This window comes from Copadichromis virginalis, linkage group LG18 (assembly GCF_057382275.1).
Source record: "Copadichromis virginalis isolate Kocher_CV1m ecotype Utaka linkage group LG18, C_Virginalis_male_GT1.1, whole genome shotgun sequence".
NCBI classification, from domain to species: Eukaryota; Metazoa; Chordata; class Actinopteri; order Cichliformes; family Cichlidae; genus Copadichromis; species Copadichromis virginalis.
Window position 1 is genome coordinate 13,363,888 of NC_140635.1, and position 15,935 is coordinate 13,379,822.

The window sequence follows — 15,935 nt, forward strand, 5'->3', positions numbered from 1 at the left end:
GATTTTAGAACTGGGGGTATGCATGTTGTGCAATTCATTTTCCTCTCTGATGCTTATCTCACCTCCTTCCCCACTACTTTAAAGTACTTTGAGAAAATGTTAAGAAGATTTCTATTGTTTGCGGCCCAATCTTTCAGGTGAAAACCAAATGGTTTATGTGTGAAGTTTAATGTTTGGGAATTCAATGAGGCGAAGATCCTTTGTGCTGACGACGACCCTGCTTTTAACGACATGTTCACAAAGTCAACAATCTTTCAAACAAACACCATCACAATAAAGATGCGTGCCCTTGGTTGTTACCAGTATTTAGATTTTTAAAAGAAAAGCATGAAGATGAATCACATTTGATGAGAATTAAAAAGAATCTGCAGCGCACGTCAAGGCCTCAAGTAAAACTCCAAAAAGTTAGTAGTGCTTGACTTGTTACACTAGCCCAGCATCTAAGCTCGGAGTGTTTAGCTTTGACTTTCACCACACAACTGCAATCATTTACGGGAGACGCTGCAGAAAAATGCTTTCCTGCCGAGTCACCACAGAAAGGCAGATAAGGCTAAGAATTTGCGAGCAGTGGCAGTTATGTTTCTAGTTTGGATGTATACGATTAGGCTGGGCTGTTATGATAGGTACATGCATCAAATATTCATGACCTTGTGCCTGATGAATACTGTATATAAACAAGATTTAGTCTGATTCCTGCTCAGTGCAGTCAGCACAGCATTCATCAACCTGCAGGCCAGATCCAGCACATGAATACAAAACAGATAGGCTGTTCTCATTCCACGTATTCAATTATGTCCAAGGGTAAAATTTGTTCACTCTTTAGAGAGTTATTCATTATTGTACTGTTGCTTACAGGTACTACTTATCACTAGAGACAATGTCTAAGTATTACATATACTATACTGATACCCCTCTTGCTAGTGCAGAAAACCCAGTTTCAGAGGGAACAATAGCGGTCAGTCCAAAATGGTTTATTTTGTAAAGGGGGCAGCTGGAGATGAGAAAACATGGTGCGCTACTAAATGATGATATATTCAAATGTACATGACATTCAAAGGGTATTACAGTTGTCACTCAAATTTTCCACACATGAATTCTTTCATTCAAAACCTTTTTTCCAAATGTAAATGGATAAAATAAAAAAAAATCTTCAACATAAAAATATGAATCAACACGATAAACCCCTGGGATGCTGGAAAAGGAGAAAAGTAACAGTTACATGCAGAATGTAGACGGGTGAGTTCATGTTTTTTCTAATTTTGGAAAAAAGTAAAAACCAGACGCTGAATGACTAACACATCGTAGAAATCTAGACGAAACATTGTGGTGAACTGCCCTTTTGTCCCCAAATCATTAACTCACATTAGCGGAAACTGCACTGTTTCAGTCTTTTATTTGCTATAATATAGGTCAATAGGAAATATAAGAAACTGCTATTAATGACAACTCGAGTGGTCTTGGCTAGCCATTACAAACAGCACATATGTGTTGAGATGCCTCATGAAAATGACAGCCCAAAATAAATTACATTTGCCAAAACTTAACGCACAGACTGGTCAGGATGAGGGGGGCAAGAGGAAGGCTGGACTTGATGTAAGAGAAAAAAAAAAGAAAAGAAAAAACAACAAACGACTGGATGACGAGTCAAATACGATGTGAATGAAGCTCCTCTGGATGTGTGGTGTCCAGAGGTACGGCTGTAGAGTGAGTATAAAGGTCCCAAAGTAGAAACTGCAGTCTTAACATGTGCCATACTTTAAAATGTAGAGGAAAACACCCTTACACTCATCAATATGATGAGCAGAGAAGTCCCAAACCAAAGCTTTGAAGTCTTTATTTTTGCTATCGGGGAGAGGAAGAAAAAAAAAATACTCGAGAACAAAAATTAAACACAAAAACAGGAGAGGGCGGGAAGAAACGACTCCAGATATTACGCTGAACGCAGAGAAGATGAACTGCACGAGTTGGGTGAGACACTCCGGCACAGGGGGTTATTTCCTGGAGCTAGACTTCTAATATCCAAAAGTACTGGTCTGGAGGACCCACGTTGGTCATGGGGTGTCCATGGAGATGCCTGCAGCAAAATGCTTCTACAGCGGCATCTCAGCAGGCTTTCCAAGAGTGACGCTATGTGCTTCCAGCTGCCTGGCTCTCTCCTCCCTCTGAATTACCTGCAGGAGCAGAGTCGCAACATGTCAGCAAAGGTATTTTAGTTGAATCACTGAAAAACAAACAAGAGCTGCTGCAGTAAAAACTAGAAAATCAAAATAAGAAATACAAATCACTGACTTGTAGCAGGAGTAGAGGCTGAAGCGGAGGCAGAGGCATTGTCCTCCTCGTCGCTGTCATCCTCGTTGGACTGCGGTACCTCGGCATCGGGGATGGTTGTTGCCGGGGTCTCGGACTCCTGTTCCACCCTGCTCTTCAGGGCCAGGATACGGTGATGTAACGCTGCAGCCAGCTGACCTACGTCTTTAGAGCTACCCTAAATATGCAAAAGTGTAAACAAAATTCAGCCACATGGACATGACACATGCACATTGCATTGGTACACTGTAACGCTCCATTTGCAGGATTTTCCAAATTATCAGTAGGATGACTTCATCTTGTTGAGAACGCAGCAGCCAGAGTCCTTACAGATTTCAACATATTACCCAGCTACTGAAGTCACTTCACTGGCTCCCAGTTCAACACAGAATTACCTGTACAAGTACTTCTACAAACTTATAAAGCTCTCAGTAGTTTGCCCTCCCAGTTCATCTCTGACTTTCTCAGTATCTATAACCTAATTAGATCTTTTAACTATTCTCAGAATTAGATCCAAGTGTGCTGAGGGTGCTTCAGTTACTGTGGAAACTGAACCTTGGAACAAGCTGCCTGCTGACTTGAGGTCATTTACAACTGTTTACACTTTACAAAACAAGCTTAAAGCCTCTTTTTTTAAACTTTCTTGTAAAGTTAGTTTTTTATTGCTTTGACTTAAGTAAGCCTACATTTGTTTTTATGTTTTTCATGTTTGGGTTATGCACACTGAGTTTACATTTAATGAAATGTGTTATATGAATTATAAAATTGCCACTTCGATACGCAGATGTTTCAGATTAAATGCTTTCCAAAACCCACAGAACGGCTGGAATGTTAAACATCTGGGGGAGGAAGTAATGCATTTTATTAAGAACAGTTTTTAACTACCTCAAAATAATATGTTTGAAAGCAGTATTCTTGTACCAACTGTAGGCATTGAATGTTTTAATATCACAGGACAATACTGAGCTGATCAAATTAATAACATGGAAATGTATTCACCCTTTACTAAAGAGGAAAAATACACAAAAACAGAATGAGACCGATGATAAAGACGCATTAACAGTGGAAGGGACAGCGTGAAACCGAGGCAGAATATGTTTCACCACTTCAATGCTTGTTAAAAAAAAAGAAATTACAATTTTCTGTGTTTTTCTTACTTTTGATGTATACACAGGGAGGGGAAAAACACTTAAAAGCTAACACCCTTTGGAAAAATGAAATGTTCAAATGTTAAACGTTTAGTAACACATACCGATATTAGGAAGACCTTGACACCCTGGTCCTCCGTGTCCATGGCAGTGATTCGTACACTCTTCTCGCTGGCCTTGTCCACTTGCATCTGGGGCCAAAGTTTAGTGTTGAGGATCAACCGGAGGCTGCCCTGGGTCCTCATTACTGCAACACACGACAGCAGTGACATACAGATGCAAATATGCACGTGTTTACCATTTCAGCCCACTGACTGTAAAATCTCTTCACTAAACAGGCACAACTAGTATTTGCAGTAAATACACAGCTATAGTCCTAGAAACTGCTCTGTTCTGTCACTGAGAATGTGATTTGTACCAGGATTTCACAGTCTAGTCAAATATTAACCAGGATACAGTGAAAGGAAACTTCTGAAACTGTTGAATATTCATTAAAAACAAAACTTCAGAATGCTTGTCCACTTAGATTTTGATTTGTCTGAATGAAACCACCATATATAAACATTACCACAATACTACTGCGGTGGCCAGTCAACAGAGCCATGTAGTAGGAACAGACTCCCTCTTGTGTTCATTGTTAGGTTTTGTCATAACACGTGTAATCAAAACAAAAGGTATGTTTTGGTTTACTGAGATAATAGTCGCCCCTACCTGTCCCGGTAGAATAACAGTAAAAACAATCAGATGCTTTCGTCCGCTAAAGCTATTTGGGTGACTGAATTGTAAAAACAAACGTGCACATTCATAACAGAAAGGGTTTTGTTTTTTTTCCTCTCTCCAGCAGCTTTTTGAAGGTGCTTTTACCTAGACGGGACTGTAGCGTGCCGTCGTCTGTCGATGCCATGTCATTGAGCCTCAGCAAACCCCGACCTCTCTCTATCCACGACTGAGCAGTCTTCTCAAAAACATACAACTTGCACTGCATCTGAAGTAAAAGAGGAGGGGGAAAAAAAGAAGATTATAAAACATTCTCACCATGTTATTCGCTGCACGTCTTCAAGTGAAATACCCCGCCTTGTCTTTCACCTGTAAAACATTGCTTTCTGATTCCTCTCCAGTTTTCACATCGACTTTCTCTAAGATGCACTTCTTGGCTGTGGCTTTGGTGTATGCTGCTGCAGACTCCTCCAAAGACTCTGACACGTTGTTCACTGGTGAAATAAAACACAAACATATAACTGATCCTTTAGCAACACAGAAACAGTGCTACTGCAGGGTAATCAAGGAGCTTGTCTTCCATCCCCGAACAGAGAAGCTTGATAATGTTCTCTGCATCATTTCCAGAGCAGAGGCACTTGAGCTCTGCGCCCACATTTATGATTGCCTGGGCACTGAGTAGCTATGAAATGGTAAATTATTTTTCAAAGTCACCGAACAAAGTAAAATATTCTCTCACTCAGTATTCCCCTTTTGTATGTTAAGACACGAACCCTGGACACTTTAAAACCTTGCTTCTATGACATAAATCAAGCTTTTTTCTTTTTAGGTGGACTTTAAGTTTAAGACAATATAAAACGAATATACAGTCATAAGCCCACAGGTCTTGTTTTTGTCTTGAGTGGAGTAAAGTTTTGTGCTTACACCTACTAGTAATCAATCCAAATAGCAACCATTTTTGTAAATAATAGGAGGGGTGGGTTTTTTACCTTTCTCTGGGGTGGCTTCCTGCGATGAGGGCTCTGAAGCAGGGGCAGCTGACACGTCTTTATTTTCCTCATTTGAAGAGTCACCCTTTGGTGGACTCTGAAAACACAACAGAGTTAATCATTGCAGCTCGTTCAATTGTAGTCATTAGGAATTCTGCAGTATTGCAGGAGGTAAACAGACTATTGAATTCACCCTATTAACTCACCAGAACTCGTTCAGACATATTCTGCCCGAAAACAAATTTTGCTCCACTGTCTGCACTGTTTGTGGCATTTTTTGAACTGAAAAGGCAGAAATGCAAGTGTGCATCAACGCGTTGATCAAAGTTAATACTGAATTTTGCAGAAATACTATTTTTAAAAAATGTAGAAGTAGAACACATTTTTAATTACCTTGTGGTAGAGATGTACTGCAAGAAATAATTTGTGCCCTCTGATTGAGAGTCCAGTGGCACGCCGTCCTTTGAATTGTCTTCTTTATTGTTTTCCTCCAACTAGAGAGAGAGAGAGAGAGAGAGAGAGAGAGAGCGAGAGCAAGAGCGAGAGAGAGAGACACACAGGAAGGAAATCTTACGACAGAAAGTAGATTAAGAAATCTCTACAGACAATCCTTAACCAACCCAATATGATGTAATCCAAGCATCATGTTGGTCCAAGCAATAAGTAAGCACTTGTTTCACGTCCACTTTAAAGTTTCACAATAAATATTTCCACTTACTCTTAAAAAAAAAAAGTGCCATCTTGTGTGAAGAATGTGATGTCATTAGGTGGGTTGGTTATTAGCATATAACTTGTGACAGCTAAAAAGCAGCCTAAGGCTCACTTTTATGGTGCCCCTGACTGCAGCAATGAGTTTTATGTTAAAAACAAAAACTAGAATATCTTGTCCACTCTGTCTCATAGGCAGAAAGTGGTTTCTTCACTGTTGGCTAGCTGCACTGAAACGGGAATTACCAAAACTAGCCATAATGCTCAGGTTTGTAGATGACTTTGTAAAATAGGTCTGTGTGAGGGAGAGCCTGTTTGAGTCAGATGTTCACTGAACCAACTAGCTGGAGTCAAGCACCTTCCCCACTATTTGATTTGATCTCATGAGGTCGGTGTACAGACCGAGCGACCAATCAGCCGACAGAGTGCATACCCAGAAAATAGGATCAGTAGGTTTAACCCCCAGTTATTTCGAAGTTAAATCTTTCTTTTCACAAGCACAGCGAAACTACAAGATAACTGGTTACTACATGCATTACAAACATAACGTTTCTTATCAAAGCAAGATTAGGAATCCTGATAACCATCAGCATCTTCACAGGTGGGACTCTTCACGTCTCACTCCCCTTCACTTATTTTAATTTACTTCATATTAGAAGCGAGTAAAAGTTATCAGTGAGATAATGTGCTTACCTAAACAATTTTCCACAGCAGTTTCCCAACAGAATTTCAAAACCAAAACAAACAAAGAAGGGTTCCAAGAACTACGGCATCTCTTCCTTGGAAGCTCCTGTGTGCCCCCCCCTTGGGTCATCGCCCACATTAATCTATTCCCCTCTGAACATCCTGATGATGGTAGGCTTCTTGATTGCACTTTGGTAAGAAACTTAGTTGCATTTGCACTGTGTCACCAGTTAGACTAACATTACCATATGTTAGCTATTAGCAGCAACCAACCAACAACGTCACATTATGTACTAAACAGGATGGTGCTACACATGCTATAGAAAACTTTATTTTTTAAATCCAATTTCACCAAACACACACACTATTGCTTGACACAAAAATTCTTGCTTCGAATTCACCTGCTCACAGCCAGCAGAAGGAAAACTCACCTTTGCTCTGTCTTTGATATTCTGACCAAACACAAATGATATTGCTACATTTGACTCTTTCTTCTCTTTTCTTTCTCCATCCTTGTTACCACTCGAGCCATCTTCCTCATTTTCATGTTTCTGAAACAGGAAGAAACAGAGCAGCAGGGTCAACTAATATAACTAGTGTTCACTGAGCCTTTATCAGATTTGAAGGATCTTTTACCAACAAGAACTTCCCCTGCATGCAGCAAGTTTCATTAATATCTTCCACAAACCACACTGACTGCAACTTGCACCGTAACTGTGTTTGCAGTTGACTGTGCATTGCATAAAAACAAACGGGACCCAGTCTCACTTAGAAAAAAGTGACATTGCACTTTTAGCAGTCTGGGTCATTGTCAAGTATGTAGCCAAAATACTAGAAAAGTGGCATACAGCAGCAAGACGTGCCTAATTTTCCTAATGCAAATCCATTTACCTAGCAAGCCTATTAGTGGCACAGCAATATAGTTAATATTTCTGGATGAAACTCATTGCAGATCATTTAGTTACTAGTTAATTCATGCAATGTAGTGTGAAGTTCCCATCATAAAGAATCAAGAATAAGAATCAGCAAGCTGCCCGAGTCTCTGGTCTCACTGCAAATCCAGCTGCATAGCTTTAGACAGTGGCTAGTAATAACACTCTGAAGAGCTAGTGAAGGGCCAGCTGCAGACAACAACAGTGGATTTAGGGTCTATGCACAGGATAAAAACGTACAATTTCCTTTATTCATCCTTACAAAGAATCAACGGTTGTAATATCCAGTATTGTGGGAAACTGAATACAACTATGCTAACCCTGCTGAAGCACATATATGTGCGGCCAAATGACTCCAAGGCGGTCTCGTTCATTTTCATGCTGTTTGAAGAAATGTGTCCAAGCAACATCTGTGCTTCATTATTTCTTCAATTATCAGAATTTCTAACATACTTGTGACTTAAGAAATAATGAAGCCAAAATGTTTGCTTTACTTGTACAAATGATACGCATGTGAATGAGTCATCACTTTGAAGTCATTTGGACTTTATTGGGTGCTGAAACCGAAGCCTAATCATAATTAATTTATTAAAAACAGTCACAGCACAAATTTTTATTTGGCCTAAACAAATGACTGAAACTGGCTGGACTGCTGTTCTGAACACTACGAGGAGCAAACTCACGCAACCTGTGTGGTTTCTCTTTGTTAGTCAAATTATGTTTGCCTTTTTCAGCTGTGGCTGAAAGATTCATTAAAGAAACAAACAAACAAAAACCCTGTAACGATGGAGACCTGAGGTAATGACAGAAAAGCAAGTGTTGCAATGTAGTAACATGTTTGTAGTAACAGTTTACACATGTATGTTTTAATAAATAGGTTTATATTATTTAATCAAATGTAAACAAAAAACATTTTTAAAAAAACAAACATGAATTTTCTATGCTGGAGCTTTTCATTCTATGACTTGTGTCTATTAACACAGTAAAAAGACAAATATGTCAACAGGACAAATAAAACACACAAGCAAAAACTGTAATACAAAAACTCAACAAACAAAAACTGCAGGAAATGCAGTCATGTTTGATTTCTGTCTCCTAATTATAAATTGTTTAGGTTTCGCTTCTTCTCACCGGTGTCTTAGTCAGCGTGGCTGAGTGCTCTGTGTTGTTCAGGAAGAGGGACTGGGTCACAGGTGCACCATCTGAGGACTTTTTCACACCATTGGTTCCACAACTGGAATCTACAGACAGAAAAAAAAAGGGAAATTATTCCAACTTTTCACCTATCCTGATAGCATTTGAAGCGACACACCTCATGAGCAAAACAGCTTGCACAGTGAGAACAACGACTGCAATTATATCTTAAATTACATGTGATTAACTAATGAGTGTAAGACTCTGAGCTTTACTCACTGGACTCTAAATGTGATTTAGAGGGCGGTGCCTGGAGAACTGCAGGGCGGAGGACACTGCGTTGCTGCTCCTTGGGTTTCTGACTAGGGACACCTGCAACCGAGGCAGTTTTTCTCATGCTTTGTACACACAGTTATATCTTTTATATGTACATGTTGATGTGTGGGCTGCTCAGAAAGAATTTTTTGGATTCACTAAAAATAATCTGCAAATATTCAAAGCTTTGCCTGGGAGTAGAGTACAAGTAAGGGGTAGGTCAATATGACATTAGTAGTCATTTGGGATCCCTTCATTTGAGGGGGGGGGGGGCATATTTGCACAATCTGATGTTATTCCAGACCATAACCTGCATTCAAATGCTTGACTTTTTGTGACAGCTTCCAAACATAGTTGTAACTTGTATAATCATATCAATTGTTCATGAGGACTGTACCAATGTCAGTGCTGATAATTAAGATTAAATGTCCTCATCAGATAAAGCCTGAATAATAAATGATAATGCATAATGAACAGGATCGGTCTGAGTAAACATCTGCCAAGGATGAAAGTTCCCTCCACCCTGTGCATGAACTGAGTGTCTGGATCAACAATGAGTTTACATCTAGATGGGTTTTTTTGAGCCTCATGATGATATCTGATGATATCTGCCAGTTTTTCTTATTTCAGTAACAAATCTAAAGTAATTGTGAAGATATGATGCAATTTTGCTCCATCTAAAACAGTAGAAACCTTTTCCAAATATTTTGTATGTGTGGACCAAGTAACACCTAATGCAAAAACATTTCATGCAAATCCAGCAATAGCTTTTGTATTATACTGCAAATAAACAGAAAAACTGAACCAACTACAAAAGCTACTTGCCAGATTTTTGTGGTCAGGTATATAACAAAACCATAGTATAAATAGTAAAAATAACACAAAAACATGTTAAACATCTACCTGAACTTGGTGCTTGTCCATGTATGAGAGTCGGTGGTTTTAAACGGAACCCCACGGGCTTCTCCTCTGGTGTAACAAACCATAAAAAGAAGCCCAAGTTAAAAAAAAAAACATATTCAGGTATTGCACAACAACCTAATGTGAGCATGCTCTTCTGTCTTTGCAAATTTTGTAACCACAGAGCCAGTTACCACAGCAACCCTTGTACGGCCTTAAGAGTTGTGTTGGAATCTCAGTAATATGGCGGGCTCTAGGGCCTTTGATCTATTTCTACCGCCGTCTCTTCATCTCAGTGGCTTTATTGGGATACCATCAAGTAATCAGCACTAGAACAGAAACCCAAAAGCACATGCGAAAAGCCACATCCTGTTTGTCCTCAGCGTTTAGGAGACCCTTCCAGTGTGCATAAATGTGTGAAGCTTAGATTACACAGATGCTAAAGAAAAACATTTTCAATCTAATTATAAGAAGTATTTGCATAATTAAATATAAATGAATGTGAATATCTTTCAACATTTTTACTAACCAGCAACTCTCAGGACATGCATGCAAACAATGAAGAAAAAAACCACACAAGCAATAAAAGCACTATAAACATTTTAAATGCAACTAAAATAACCAAACTTCCAGCACATAGTGTAGTTCTGCGTCCCTATTAACAACATTTTTTGAGTCTGTTCATCATTATTTTTACTTTCAAATACACACATTATGTAACATGCTTCAGGCAGTTATTATCTACAGCCTGTTTGTTTGCTCAAGTGGAAGTCCTCTCCGTAAATCTGTTGACTAGTGATTTAAACCTCTACGTCACTTTTCAATTGAGCTCAAGCCATTAAAGCAAAAAAGAAAAAAAAAAGAAGATTGGGTCACTTTTATCTTTGACAAGAGATGGGATTAAAAAAAAAATCCATAAAAATCATACTTCCTTATTCTCCCTTAAAGTGCTTCTGCAATAATAATTTCATATCTCTATTAACTAGTCAGTATTTTTCATAATGATATTTTCCCCCATTTTGACTCGTCTTACCAGTGTAATATGACCTTGATGAAAGTGATTCAACAAATTAAAGTATGAACGGCTACTCGGCAAATGACTGATTAAGCTGAGCTTCACAAATTAAACAAAATCATTTAACATCTAAAGTGATACAACAAATTTACTGGTCAGACATCCTATAAATATTATGCTTTGGCAGGAAAACCAGACACAGACGAGTGCTGCTGAGTTCAAAGCAAAGTTACCACAAGATAATTATTTACAAGCTTTGTGTTAGAGATATGCTACTGATAAACAATGTTGTTAATCCAGCTTCACCCTAACTTCCTCTCCTTACAGTTACTGTTTAATTTCTTATTTAACAAATATGCATATGTTTTTGGTCCCATTAGCCTAATTTATGCCAACTAACATAACTACTTTTTTGGCCTTGTAGACTTCCTGTGCAAATGAACAACAGATATATAAACTGCAAATGACTAAATTTATTGTTTGGGGTGGGGGGATTTACATGGCTTTTTAACTTAACAAAAGGGCATAAACAACATAAAAAAATGACAAATTTTAGTTTGACACAAACACACCTCTAACCCTGGCAAGGAGCTTGCACAAGCAAGGTCATGAAGCGGAAACCTTTAAAGTTTAAAGCCCAACTTACCCTAACCTACCAGCTGCAGCTTGTTTAGAATTTCAGGTTATATTTTATACATTTGCAAAGAAAGAAATACTTCAATTACAAAGAAGGATCTAATGTGGGAACAGCTATTATATCCAAGTCATACTGTATTCATAGAAAGACACCATAGACACCTAAGACGGCGCTAAATAAACTAGCTTTTAATACCCAATAAGCTAGTCCTCTGTAGCAGTGGCACTTGGAAAATTGCTGTCAGCTATCACCACATGACACTAGGAAATCATAATAACAAACCCTATGTATTTACTAATGTTAACCTTAACTCTGCCTTTTTTAAATTCAAGCATCACACATTTGTTTTCCAGTTGAATCTGGCAGTTCAGAGCATGGAGGCAGGATCACAAGCGACTCAAGGCCATATTGTTCTTATAACTTAAAAGAAAAACATTTTCTGTATTACTGAAGGTTTTGAGAGGGCGGCAAATTACAAAATATAGAAAAAGACTTCTCCCTGCTTGGTATACTGAACGGTCTTTGTGCAACACATGACACAAACTGACAGATCTTTGGAGCAGTGAGAGCCAAATGAGAAATGAGCAAGGAGAAATGAAATCTCAAACCAGACTAAATACAAAGACTTAAATTTAAGCCAAACAAAAACAAGATGCAGAATGCAGATATTTTGAATAATTCAAAAAGTTGTAAAGTAAATACCAATACTACATTTATAAAAATTTGCTTTCAGTTTATGTTTATGCAGTAAAGACTCTGAAAGGACAGCAGTCAAAACTGAATGGACAAAATCAGAGTAAAATAGCTAAATAAGAGTCAACTAGAACTAAGAGTCAACTTGGTGAGAGTTAAGAGTTTGTGACACTTTTAGAATTACCAAAATGATCTGTGACTTAAAATCTTTAAGTGAGCAAAAGCTACTATTTACCAGTTTTAGTGAGCGTCTTGTGCCAACTGCCTTAAATTGTTGAAGCGTTTGATTTTTAATACTGAGATTTTTTTTTTTTTTTTTTAACCACAGGGGCCCTTTAAGCTGTGAAAGGAAAACTAATAGTGGTCTAGATTGCTCACCTGGCTCGGAGTCAGAGTTCCCAGTCGGAGACTGGCAGAAACTTGAGGGCATGAATACATTGTTCTTGGGAACTGCAAAGTAACAGACAGGCACTGCACTCAGCATACAAATCAATGTGTACACCACAGGCAAGAAGCAACATAAAGTAAACGCTCTGCTTTGCTTAGTCATCACGTGCCCTTACCAGAATGTGGGGGTGGGAATGATGAGGTCCTTTCCCTTTTCACAGGGGGAGTATAGCTTCCCTCATCTTTATCTGAATCTGAATGAAGTGAAATGATAATGACTGTATGTCAGTTTAAACAAAAAGATAACATGGACAAACAAAGTGGCCAATTTGGATATTTCATTTACCTTCTCCATCCTCTGCACTTGAGCCCTCAGCAGATCTCTGCAAGGAAGTGCAAAATGTTTGGGGGGGTTTTTATTTATACCAAAGGAGCACCATTACTCATAAATCCTAGGTAGCTTTCTTAAATGCATGAAAATTTGACTTAATTAAATTAGAAACAAACTAGCAAGAAAGATGTGCGCTGATTTTGCAGGAAATGCTGCTAACAGTGACAAATTTGAATCCAACAACTTTTCTAGGATGTGTGCTTTTCAGAAACTCAGCTTGACTAAATGTTGGCATAAATAACATCTGCAAACTCAAAAAGGCAATTTTAGCCCTTACAGATAAAGAAAAGCAAAACAAAACAGAAACTTACCTTCTGTGGTTTATCTTTATGGAAAACAAACACAGGGGGCGCTATGGCAGGCTTGTCTGTTAAGAAAAGATGTAGGCTAGTCATCTAAACACTAACTTAAGGTGTGCAGCAGTAAGTGTATTTGGACATCTTCTATTTTATAGACTGTACAGCTGATTAAAAATAAAAAGTCTAACTTTTCAAAAATTGCTGTGGTCAAGATTCCAGTGAGTTAAACAACTGTTCACAACTAATTTAAATGTAAGAAACTTAAAAAGATGACCTGCAAAAATGCAGCTTAACAACAATCTGATTTCTATCTGTGTCAACCAGCCAGGCGAAATCATGCCATCAAACCGAGTACACTAAAGTTAACCATACAATCCTATTAGAAGTTCCTGGAACAATTAAATCACATTAAGTTTACCTAAAGTGAACAATCCACAATAAACTAAATAACGTGATCAAATGTGAGATATGCAAATACACGTATTGCAGAATGGGCAAACTAGACAGAGACTGTGTAATTTTAAATAAATAAATAACTAAATGAGAAATTATGACGCTTTCCACCGGTATTTTCTTGCCTCCATAATCTATGATCATAACATAACAAGAATAACTAAAGCCAGGCTAGGCGATAACATGATGTCAGCTCAAGCCACTTAACGACTATGTTCACACTGTACCCTGGTGTAAGATGTGTAATCCTATAACGTTAGCAGACAAAGGTTTTCCTCTGTCTGGGTCAGGCCTGCACACTGAACAGGTGTAGCATCGCTGTAGCTGCGCAAAACATGCATGCATGCGATATCAGCCAAAAGCCGGCAGCACATAGCCACGATTGTTTCCTGAAGTGACAATCACCGCTTTGACACACGCTCCGCATGGTTTAAGCTGATCATTTTTGTGTGAAACTAAAGAAAATGTTGTGTGACCTACATTTTACCCCCACCTTTGTATCTGCTGTCTGTCTCACAATCAGCTAACTTGTCCAATGAATATAAGATTTCCGGCATGAAACACTTCTATTCACATCTGAAATACAAGTAGCCCCAATGCGTCCCTTGCTTATGTTAACCAGTTAGCATATATACCCATCTGACCCTTTTCAGTAAATAGTCGGCGCCACTGGTTGTTCCTTAAAGCCCAGGGAGGTTTAGCTCGATGGCTAGTTAGCTTGCTAATGCGCTCCAACCAGCATGAGTCATGTCGCCTGACAAACAATGTCACTACAGTCCTCACTTCATTCTCCCATATTAGAAGCCAAACAAGATGACAATCTGATTTTGATGGAATAAGAAAACGCGCAAACAAGCAGAGGCTAAACCGAAGCATTGTCTGACTGGCTGACATTTTCCTCTACGCGCCTAAATGAACGTCAAGCAAACCTAAAACGTAAAGCTAACAACATGAAATAAACACGGACACTGTTTCCAATCACTGCTGTTCTTACATATTAGCTTCGTTACACGCTGTGCTTTTCAAATGTGGCTTAGCCAAGTTTGGCGTTTATAATCACCTTAGATCGTTTAGCTCACCACAAATGGCAACAAATACACACACACCGACTATAAATAGCCGGGTGCTAGCGTTAGAAGGTAAACCGGCTAACTGACAGGCAGAACTGGAGGGCGTTCCAAGACATTCCAGGTATTACCCCAAGCCCAGCGTTAGCATTGTTAGCCTGTTTGCTAACGCTGTAACCTTATAAACGCCGCGACGTTATTAATCCACCTGAAGTCGCCATTTACGTGTGCTACAGTTGCTTGATTTCAGCTATCAAATATGCAAACCACGAACAGACACGCTTTACATGGCCACAGTAGCTGTATTGTTTTTCTCATTCTGCCACTTACTCACCTTCGTTTGCCAAGTCCGCCATTTTACTTCGACGCTCACACACCCACAACCCACCGCGCAGATAACACCAGTCAAGGCAGCAATGTGCTCAGAGACACCCGTTTGCTAATGCAGCCAGCGACCCCTGCCCTCGCCAAGACTCTTTTTGTAATCTAAAACTCTAGTATATGTCCATGCTTATCGATATGTTTATGTGCTTATTTATAATTCAGCTGGCCCAAAGGAAGAACGTGAAGTTTGCCTGGGTCGCCTAACCCACTATTACAGCTTTCCCAGGCCCCTGTGTACCAACACAGACTTTAAAGGTATTATTAACTACGATAAAGCTGCACAAACACCAGATGATGACATGAATGGCTCAGGTTTCTTAACCTAGAAAACAGTGGTTTGGCGGAAAAACAAAAATACAGCCTTCGAGCACGTCTCAAAGGCATCGCCACAGCCAGTGTTAAGTGGTGATTTAATCAGATTCCCGGTAAAGGTAAACAACCAATGCGTCGTTCATATTTCCTGTTTCTAAATGATGTGTGTCCCGTAATCACTGTGCTTACATTTATACACATGGTTTATGCAAGGTCACCTCATAGTAAAAAGCCCTGTTAGTTTGAATCTATTGCCCCTTTTTTTTTCTCCTGGGGTTTACGCATTGGTGTTGTTTGTAAAGGCCACATTTACAGTGCCAAACATGACAACACCACTGACTTTACTGCAGTGCCAATTGGCTTTGATAGACACACACATGCACGCAAAAACTGTATTCTTTAAGATAGCATAAGTATAAGATCAGACTCTGTTATTAGTCCTACAGCAATGAAATTTCAAGTG

General features: G+C 39.0%; 1 protein-coding gene across 4 annotated transcripts; it reads right to left on the reverse strand.

Annotated features, from left to right (window-relative positions):
- Window positions 1-955: 955 nt before the first annotated feature.
- ranbp3b (RAN binding protein 3b) lies at window positions 956-15,195 on the reverse strand. Of its 4 annotated transcripts, none has more exons than XM_085438533.1 (17): window positions 15,111-15,195; window positions 13,269-13,324; window positions 12,913-12,949; window positions 12,743-12,820; window positions 12,558-12,629; window positions 9,838-9,903; window positions 8,899-8,991; window positions 8,617-8,726; window positions 6,985-7,104; window positions 5,555-5,655; window positions 5,368-5,443; window positions 5,162-5,258; window positions 4,542-4,666; window positions 4,320-4,440; window positions 3,560-3,702; window positions 2,290-2,485; window positions 956-2,171 (listed from the first exon to the last, which is right to left on the reverse strand). In XM_085438533.1, the coding sequence occupies exons 1-17, from the start codon at window positions 15,130-15,132 to the stop codon at window positions 2,128-2,130; spliced, it is 1,557 nt and encodes a 518-aa protein (XP_085294659.1). In that variant the 5' UTR covers window positions 15,133-15,195; the 3' UTR covers window positions 956-2,127. The 4 variants fall into 4 exon arrangements, with proteins under 4 accessions (XP_085294659.1, XP_085294660.1, XP_085294661.1 ...); XM_085438534.1 differs by having other exon boundaries at window positions 13,269-13,282; window positions 15,111-15,168; XM_085438535.1 differs by lacking the exon at window positions 8,899-8,991.
- Between the last annotated feature and the right edge of the window lie 740 nt (window positions 15,196-15,935).